Source organism: Apium graveolens, chromosome 5, assembly GCF_009905375.1.
Source record: "Apium graveolens cultivar Ventura chromosome 5, ASM990537v1, whole genome shotgun sequence".
Classification (NCBI taxonomy): domain Eukaryota; kingdom Viridiplantae; phylum Streptophyta; class Magnoliopsida; order Apiales; family Apiaceae; genus Apium; species Apium graveolens.
In genome coordinates this window covers 865,498-875,738 of record NC_133651.1, presented here as the reverse complement: position 1 = coordinate 875,738, position 10,241 = coordinate 865,498, and the positions used below count along the sequence as shown (strand labels likewise).

General features: G+C 34.1%; 1 protein-coding gene across 1 annotated transcript; it reads left to right on the top strand.

Moving 5' to 3' along the window:
• The first annotated feature begins 6,069 nt into the window (after positions 1-6,069).
• Positions 6,070-6,855, top strand: LOC141724935 (uncharacterized). The gene has a single exon (XM_074527254.1). The coding sequence runs from the start codon at positions 6,070-6,072 to the stop codon at positions 6,853-6,855; it is 786 nt and encodes a 261-aa protein (XP_074383355.1).
• Positions 6,856-10,241: the final 3,386 nt, after the last annotated feature.

The following is a 10,241-nucleotide window of genomic DNA, read 5'->3' as shown; positions in this document are numbered from 1 at the left end:
ATACGTAATCACATAATTCATGCAATACATATGTCAGATCATTAAAAGATATGTCTCAGTGCGTTCAGAATGAAAATCAGGTCAATATTAGCATTTATCGATCAAATACCGACTCAAACTAATACACAAATCAAATGACATTGCAATATAAAAGAAATTAGGTCTCAAAAGTATTTTTATTGGAAGCGCAATATTTTTCTAAGTCTGTACACGTTCGTTTCGTATTAAACGGACAAACGGTTGATTTATTATGAATTTTTGAACATTTTTCGGAATAAAACGGGTCTCCAAATCATTTAATAATTAAATAATAGGGCTTGAACACTCGAAAATAATTTTATAAAAATTATCGAGTTTGGAAAATAATTTAAAATAATATTTTAAAGCTCGAATTTATTTTTCGGAATTTTTAAATCAATTTTAAATAATTAAATCTAATTAAATAATCAATTAAAATTAATTAATAACTAATTAAATTAATTAATCAATTAATATTTAAATTAATTGACTAATTAAATAATTAATTATCAGCTAAAATTAATTAACTAAATAATTTGGATTTATTTTTGAATTAAAATAAATTTTCAGAATTGAAATAATGATTTTCAAAATAAGTAAAATGAATTTTCAGAAATTAAAATAGGATTTTTGAATTATTTTTAAATCAGAAATTCAGAAACAGTTTTCAGTTGTTTGCAACTGGATTTATAGGATTAAAATCGGGTCGAAATCCGGGTCAAAAACCGACCCAAACGGGTCACCAAGAAACTGAAGAAACCCGCCGGAAAATTGCAGAATCCGGCGAGGTTCTGTTTTCCGGCGAAGTTCCGGCGAAGCGAAACACTCCCCTTCAGGCTTTTGTTCTGCCGTTTTCACTACCGCAATCCGTTCGCGACTCTACCAGCAACATCACCATGCCAACTGCAGCCACAACTGATCTACCGTTCGTCTTCTCCGGCGAATTCTCAATCAAAACCGGCGACCTCGAACGACCTCCGTCCACTATCCCGTTTTCTTTCGTTTCAACACTAAAATCACTGATTTTACTACCAAAATAAAGCTTGAGCAATATACAATCTATATATATTATCAAAACAAGCCAAATATTGCTTAATCAAAAACCCCAAAATTCGGATATAAACCCTAAAATTACGAATTTCCAAATCACTAGTCGGTTGAATGATTTGAGGGCATAAACAGAAAGAACATGAAAATCTGAACATTTTGGTTACTCATACTTCAAATTCTGAAGTCTGCATCACCCTCAAATTTGGGTTTGATTCTCGGAACTTTTCAAGAACACCAAGAACACATATTCAAAGAATTTTCAGAAAATCAAACCTAAATTTCTATATGATACCGAACCCTATTTTTGAAGTATAATATACCAAATTGACCAGAAAAACATACTCTACAATATTGGAAGCATCAAATCACATCAACAACATCAAGAACAAATTTTCATAATTTAATTATCAAATAATTCGAATATAAATAATTAAATAAGAAAATTACTGTGATTTCTGGGCAAAAACTGATGATTGATTTAGAAAGAAGATTTCGAGAGCTTCGATTTGATATGCTGCACGCCCGAATCGGAGTTCGATAACGCCTTCGTTCGTGTGTTTGATTCTCGGAAACGTATCGGTTTCTCGGGTTTTTCTCTGTATTTACGGTATTTTAACTGGTTGCAAATGAATAAATGGAATAAACGAAATAATAAATAGGCTATTCATATTTATGAAATATTGGATCGTTCTGGATCGTTTTGGATCGTTAAATTAGTTGCTTAGCCGCTAAGTAACTGTAAAAACGATACAATTCAATACCAGAATTGGATAATTATCAAAACTGGGCTTTTTATAAAACAACATATACGAAAATAACGTAAAAATATCTCGTCTTTTAAGAATACGGGTTTTGTTAATCACCGAAATGATTATCGTATTGAAAATATTGCGCCAGGCCGTACACGGGTCAAACCGTAATCCGGATCGAAAAAGTCAAAACACGAAAAATATCCGGAATTACCAGATTAGGTTAGGAAGGAGTTTTCGGAAGAGTTTCGGGTTGTAAAAACGCAAAAACGGTTGAAGTTGAAAGATTCCCGGCTTTATAAAATAATTTTTATAATTATTCTGAAAATAATTAATAATTCATAAATCATTATAAAATCATATAACACTCCAAAAATTACCAGAAAAATACCACAATTATCTATATTTTACTCTGGACATATAAAAATTCAAATATTCAAATAATGTCATATATAAACATTCAGATATCAATTCTACTTTTCAGATAATTCACCAAAGTTCACATAAAATCACATAAACAATTCCGAATAATAATAATAATATTTGAAAATATATTGGATATTACACTTTGTGTAGACCTTTTAGCTCTTTAGAGCCTGGAATTAGAAGCACCCCCTGGCCCTATTGGGCCTCAGTACTTTCATTGTGGTCCATTTCATGAGGATGCTCAGTTTCATGCTTATGCCAAGTTGACACTTATTTCTGGACAAACTGAAACACTTAATATCCAATATTGGTGTTTAAAAAGTGCATAAAAGGTAGTAAAGTTTAAGTTTACTTACTGGCATTTTACAAGTCCTGGAATTATGTCCATCTTTACCACAATTCTTACATTTGACTATTGTCTTCCCCACAATGAATTATGTACCATTTGTTTCATCCTTCTTCTTGTCATCATTTTTCTGCAATATTATCCTTAATAAATACAATGCAATCATTAGAAGTAATAAATATAAGTAGTTGTGGCCCTTACCCTAGCTTCACAACTTCTCCAATTGTGTCATTGGGCTTTACAATAAGTGCAGTGCACTATTATATTCTTCCTGCTCATTTTAGTATGGTCTTTTGGAACATCATTAGTGGTGTTTCTTTTTTTTATTGGACCTATCGGTTTGATTTTTCACATTAGGTAGTAAAGACATGGGCTCATGTGTGTCATCCCAAAAGCCTGGACCAATAATTGGATCAAGAGTTTGATTATATAGCCGTACAAACAGATTAATTAGCACATATAGAGGGCATACACGTATATTCACCTTAGAAAAAAAATGTACCTAAAGATACATTTTTTTGTACCACTCACTAATGTACTGGTCCCATGAATCATTCCTCAATACTATACATGCACATGCATGATTACAAGGAATTCCAGTTAATTCCCATTTTCTGCATGTGCATGTCTTCTTCACCAAGTCAAATACTAGTTCATGGCCTCCATCAGTAGTAGTTACACTATAAGTAGTTCCACATAACCAGTTCACCACACAGTTTCTAGCCCATTGTACAGCCCTGCAGAAATTTGTGTTAGTTAAAGACTAGTGAAGAAAAGTAGATGAAATTGAAGTGACTGACTTGTTCAACTTTTTCTGTGGACTAGGGCATATAACAAGTTTTTTATCCTTCATTTTATCTCTTGTGATCTGAATCCTTCTCGTGATTGTAATCTGTATTTGTCTTAACATGGTTAATATGGGGAGATACCTAAATTTCCTTATGCTTGAGTTGAACACCTCACAGTGATTGTTTACAGACATATCATTGAAGGAAGTTGTTCTAAAAGCTGACCTTGACCATTGTTCTCTTGGCTTTTACATTAGCCAGTCATAACACTTAGGTGAAATTTAACAAACATGTTAAATAATATTAACACATTTAGATATGTAATATGTCCTAAAAATGACAAGCAAGTTAAAAAATTACATCCTTCATCTCATTCATGTGCAAATTAAACTCCCAAATTGTGGAAGTCCTAGCTACTTTCCATAACTGATATTTCAGTACTACGCCCTTGTATTCCTTGTGCATAACACAAAATTCTGTGTTCAGCTTGGGGGACCACAATTTCCAAAAAATTGATGAAGCCCTGGAATATTTATTTAGAGAAAGCAAAAATAAATAACAAAAATAAAGTGCCAAAATTAATATCAGAATTATAATTAAAGTGCCAATATGTCAAAACTAAAGTACCTTGTGCCTATCAGAAATAATAGTCCATTCTTTGTCAATTAGGATCTTAATGTCTTGGCAAAGAAACTGCGGAAACCAAGTCCACGAGTCTGTACTCTCAGCCTCCACCACAACCCACTACCACTGGATACATTCTCTCATTTGCATCAATGCTAACAGCTGCCAGAAGTTGACCAACATAGGGTCCCTTGAGATGGCATCCATCAACAACTTTCGGTAAATGCATTCTTGAGTGGGCCTAAGCACACATACATTCTCATAAACCTACCCCTTTTGAGCACTTGGTTCTGGATTCTCAGTTAAAATTTCACTGTTGTCTCATGAAGCACTCTCTTCAATTTATGATCATATTTTCAGACCTGACTGTATTGTTCAAAATGTGTTCCAATTATCTTCATGAGAGCCTTTGCAGTTGCCCTATATACAACATGCTTGCTAATATGACATTTCAGATCATTGACAATTTTTTGATGGAAGGCATTGATGGGCCAAGAGGGATTCATTTTGATCTCCTTCTCATAGTATTTTGCAATTCATGCACTATTAATTTGCTTATGGTGAAAAGTTGGCATACATGTATATTTTGGATTGAATGTCTTAATCTGGTAAGTTGTTGTCTTTCCGGCCGGGGAAGCATAAATCTTTCAGGGGCATGGAGGTTCACAAACATATTGTACTTTTCTTCCAAAGTTTTTTGATGCCTTTATAGGCCTCATTTCCATGATTGCATGTCTTTTAACTTCTATGAATGTTTTTGCATATCTGAAACACACGGACAACTAAAAAATTGGACTAATATATGCCTCATCATTATACACAGGCCACCCTTTCGGCTCATCTTCATCAGTTGTATTCCTAGCCATTCTTTCATCATCACAACTTGCATAAACACTCGAATGCTCACTATCGACCCCATCTAGGTCATTGTCAAACATATCTCCTTGGTGACATTTCTCACCATGAAATCTCTTATCACCAGCACCTAAATCGTCATCAACATTTTCATCAAACTATAGATCATCATCATTGTCATCTTTGTTGGAGTTGTCAGAGTGAAAACTTCCTTCATCACTGTACTCTGATTCAGGATAGTACATTTTATCATTTTCACAATCTGAATCATCAGCAAATTCATCATCAAATTTCCTCATGTCCAATTTCTGCTTGTGTACTAATAACAAATTCAAACTTCCTAAAATTTACCTCCTCTCGGCTCCACATATTGGGTTCCTCAACTATAAGGGTTGCCTCTCTTTCTGGTTTCACAATATACTCAAAATCTACATTTTGCGTGTTCAGTTCGGGTTGGAAACTAGATAATGGTGGGATAACAACAACATACATTTGAACATATTTGAGGGTATTTATTGTGCACGTTAACACGAGCTCTCCATAATTATCCAAGTCAAACACACCCCTCTCCGTATCAGTCCCTGGAAACCTATACTAATATTTATGATAATTTCCACATTTCCCTAGCTCATTCATCATCTGTCAAGATCTAACATACTTATTGCAGTAGTGAGTAATAGTACAAAAATTCTAAGTTGAGGTTCGTTAAGAAGAATGAGATGTTGGAATAATCTTAAATTTAGTTATTAATTATTTGTTTATTTAATTATTAGATATTTAGCAATAGATTAATTATTAGAGAAAAATATTAATTTAGAATTGTTTAGTAGTGGGGTAGTGGAGTAGTGGAGTTATGGAGTAAATTATGGACATGTAATTTACCCATTAATTAGTAGTGGTTAGTTTTAGTAATAGTTAGTTTTAATATGTTTGTAAAGCCTATATAATGGCTAGTTTACCTTGAATTTTAGAAGAAGAATAAAAGTAAGTAAAAATAGCAGTACAAGTTCTCTGCAAAATGTAGGTGTCTTTTTCTTCTCTAAGTTTTTCCAACATTGGCATCAGAGCCATATGATCCGGGGCTTATAAAACTCTTATAAAAATACACATATACATATATATATTATCCTTAATATTTTCCATGGCATCAAACAATTTCTCCGTCTCTATTCCATTATTCAAAGGAGATCATTATAATTCATGGGCTATCAAAATGAAATCATATTTGAAAGCTATGAGTTTGTGGGAAGCAATCGAGAGTGATGTTGAGCCAACCCTTCTTCCACAAAATCCAACAGTAGCCCAAATCAAAAAACGTGATGAAGAAGTGGCTAGAGAAGCAAAGGCACTTTCATGTCTACATTCGGCTGTGTCGGAAGAGATCTTTACAACTATTATGAGTTGTGATACTCCTAAAGAAGCATGGACAAAAATTAAGGAAGAATTTGAAGGCAATCAACAAACCAAACTGATGCAAATTCTGAACCTCAAGAGAGAGTTTGAGATGATGAGAATGAAAAATAATGAAGGCGTCAAGGAATATGGGAGTAGGTTGATGTCCATTGTTAACCAAATCAAACTACTTGGTGGAGATTTCTCAAGTCAAAGAGTAGTGGACAAACTTTTAGTGACTCTTCCTGAGAGGTATGAAACTAAAATTTCCTCACTTGAAGATACTAAAGATCTTTCGAAATTAACTGTTTCAGAATTGATCAATTCACTTCACGCCGTGGACCAAAGGAGATCAATGAGGGAGGAAGAAATTGGAGGAAAAAATGAGGGACTGCTATTAGCTAAAGCTTCATCCTCAAAAGGCACAGGTAACAAAGTTCAATGCAACCATTGTCATAAGATGGGACATGAAGAAAAAGACTGCTGGTACAAAGGAAAGCCACAATGCTACAAATGCAAAAAATATGGGCATCTGGCAAAGAATTGTAGATTTCAGAATGATGAAGAAAGGATGGCACAATTGATCGAGGGAGAACCACTCCTTTAGAGTTGTGGAGAGAAAGTGCTCCAAAGTGTTTTTGGAGAGAAAGTGCTCCAAAGTGTTTTTGATGAGATAGTGCATCAAAATTGATGGTGGTGAGAAGTGCATCACAGGCAAAGAGAAAGTGCTTCGTAAATTTAAGATTATGGGGTGAATGTTGGAATAATCTTAAATTTAGTTATTAATTATTTGTTTATTTAATTATTAGATATTTAGCAATAGATTAATTATTAGAGAAAAATATTAATTTAGAATTGTTTAGTAGTGGGGTAGTGGAGTAGTGGAGTTATGGAGTAAATTATGGACATGTAATTTACCCATTAATTAGTAGTGGTTAGTTTTAGTAATAGTTAGTTTTAATATGTTTGTAAAGCCTATATAATGGCTAGTTTACCTTGAGTTTTAGAAGAAGAATAAAAGTAAGTAAAAATAGAGTACAAGTTCTCTGCAAAATGTAGGTGTCTTTTTCTTCTCTAAGTTTTTCCAACATGAGCAAACCTTTAATGTCAAATTGGTGAGTTTGAGCTTTGGTGTAAATTAGCAGGAATGGAATGGAGAATTGAATTAAAACTAGAATATTTACCCACAAAGTAGTACATATTCCCTATAATCAGGCCTGATATCAGGGTCTTATTTTCAATATTTTAACAATATAATATGGACACTGTTGTTTCTCCTTAGTTATTGTTAGAATAATATAAGATCCTGGACAGGGTCATTCTCTAACATCTTGAGGTTTTAGAATAACTGGTTCCTTGACAGTTATGGTGATCCATTCCTTAGCCTGATCAGGTTTTCCAGTGAGGACAGGAGTGTTAAATGTATATGATCCATTTAGTGCCTATACAGGGTTCTGGAAAATTGGTAGTTATGTCTGAATTTATAGTTAAAAAAAGTTAAGATTCAGTTTGAATTATACTTTAGTCTAGGTTAACCTCTAATGTTCTTGGCGTGCGTAAAAAATCTTTTCTGTATGGATATCTCGACCTGTAGTTCTTTGTATAACAATCAGTGACATATTTGATTTTATACATAAAAAATTGTTTATAGATTCTTTGCAAGCTCATACGTGATTAATCAAGAACATGTTTGGCGGGTTAGACATTCATGACACGAAACACGAAAGTATACGAAACGAAAGTACACGAAACGAACGAATTGCTAGCTCTAAATGAAGTGCTTTATATTCTAGTTTTCTTTTACTTAAATCTAGCCATCTGTGTGTGTAGGGCTAGTGTATAGTCAGTATAGGGAATTGAAACTTGCACACACATCTACACTGAGGTTCAAGCAGAACCATAATACATATGTCGTAGATTGTTCTTGTTATCTAGCTTGATACATCTGCTGTTGGCCATAGGTTATTAGTAAGTGCATTTAGAGCCGGTATGTGAAAACTGGATTCTCATCATCCATTACTGAGATGTGCATAGCAGAAATATGAAGTAATAACAGTCATATGTTTGGAACATGGTCGTAAATATTACAGTTTCAAAGTGCAGATAAAATTATCGAAATGTAGAAAGGAAGTCCAGTCTGCATTTCAAATCTGGCCAATCCCAGATAGCTAAGGAAAGCTAATATTTGGTCAAAATTGGCAAACACATACCTATCTGCTCTGAGTGTTATGGGAAATTTTGGTGTAGCAAAGCTAGTTACAGGTCAATTCTGGCATCTAACTTATCGATAACTTATCCGATCTTCTAAGTTCAGGTCGGAGTCTGATATATATCCTCGAGTTGTCGATTTGGTCCCGAAATGTAATGGTCAGGAATTCTATTGAGATAATGATCTAAGGACATGCCATGGTTCAAATGTTTATAGTTCCATGTGCCTCTTGTGGTTAACTGTTTATTTTGTCCCTACTGGTAGTTGCCATTTTTAATGGTTCATGGTCCACTTTATATAGAAATGATAGCCCTGTGAGATTCTTTTTTTGATCCTCAGATAGTTAAACCAGCTGCTATTAAAATGCTGCTAACTGACATGTATAACAGGTGCCTAGTTGAGCACGATTGGATAGCTCTAGTGGTAAGGAGCTTATCCTCTGTCGTCCCAGGTCCTGGGTTCGACTTTGGCTCACCCGAAAATTATTGAGAATAGATACTCATTTGTAAGACTATAAGCCATATTAGTCAAAATAACAGGTGCCTAGTTGTATTCTGAGGTTCAACCGTGTAGCTGTGATTTCGTGTTACAAATCTTGGGAGCTGATATGTGCACACCCTTTATTGAAATCGAGACCAAATTATCCTTGTTGGGCATGAAAAGAGGATGAAGTAAAATAAATACATAATGGTATTTTGGCTAGAATGCCAATAGTTAGGGTGTGCACCTATAAACAAAAGGTGTGCACATATCAACTCCCCGAATCTTATAATCTCGTGTAATGACGTGAACACAGTAATCCGTGTAGTTACGATAATACAAAGATTATGAAGTAATTAAGATGATATTTAACAATGAAATATTTAACTAAAATTTGAGACTAATCACATGTGGGGCTAATTCCATGATCAAGTCCCGGTTAAACTGAAAATTTTAGTTTAATATTTATTATAAAACCACGACTTATAAGTTACAAATCAGTAGATATGCCCAACTAGCCTCTTTTGTGATTCTGATTCCGCCACTGATCACACGTATTACAAATTAGTAAATATCCTAACAAATACTCCTTGGTTGTTAACTATGCCTAGACCAGCACCAACAAGACATCTACTCTGTACTATCACAATCTCTATCTTAATTAACTGAGTTGTATTTGTATGTGTGGTCATCTTCTACCTTTCATCTTCAAATGTTAATATTCATCTTTAGGGAGAAACAAGATCATAAGAAAATATGATGCAGTCTCATAAACCCAGATTTACGAGATCACAACAGACTATGAATCGTGCTCCGTGCTTACCCCTTGCTCCCGAGTTTAAAAACATCGTATTTTCATAGTCTTAAAACATTATAGATACCTGTATACCATTTGAAGTACGAATCTGACCGACATTTTACTTCAGCAGTCTTTTTCAGAAAAATTGAAAAATCGTATCCAGGCATCTTCGAAGGACAAATGTACAACTTTCCGAAACAGCATTGCCTATTTGCCCACAGATTTAGCTCTCATCTATGTTTAAAAAATCATTTCTTTAGGTAATGTATGGAGATAGTACCAGGGTTCTAGTAGAAGGATCAACAATTTCAGTTTTACTCTGTTCCAAGGTGGAATGTGACAACAATATAAGGGTCCGGTTCCTGACAAACGATTGTTGTAACCATCTGTCCACTATAACTTTTCGCTGATAGATTTGACAAACGACTGTTGTAACCGTCTGTCCGCTATAACTTTTCGCTGATAGATTTGACAAACGACTGTTGTAACCATCTGTCCGCTATAA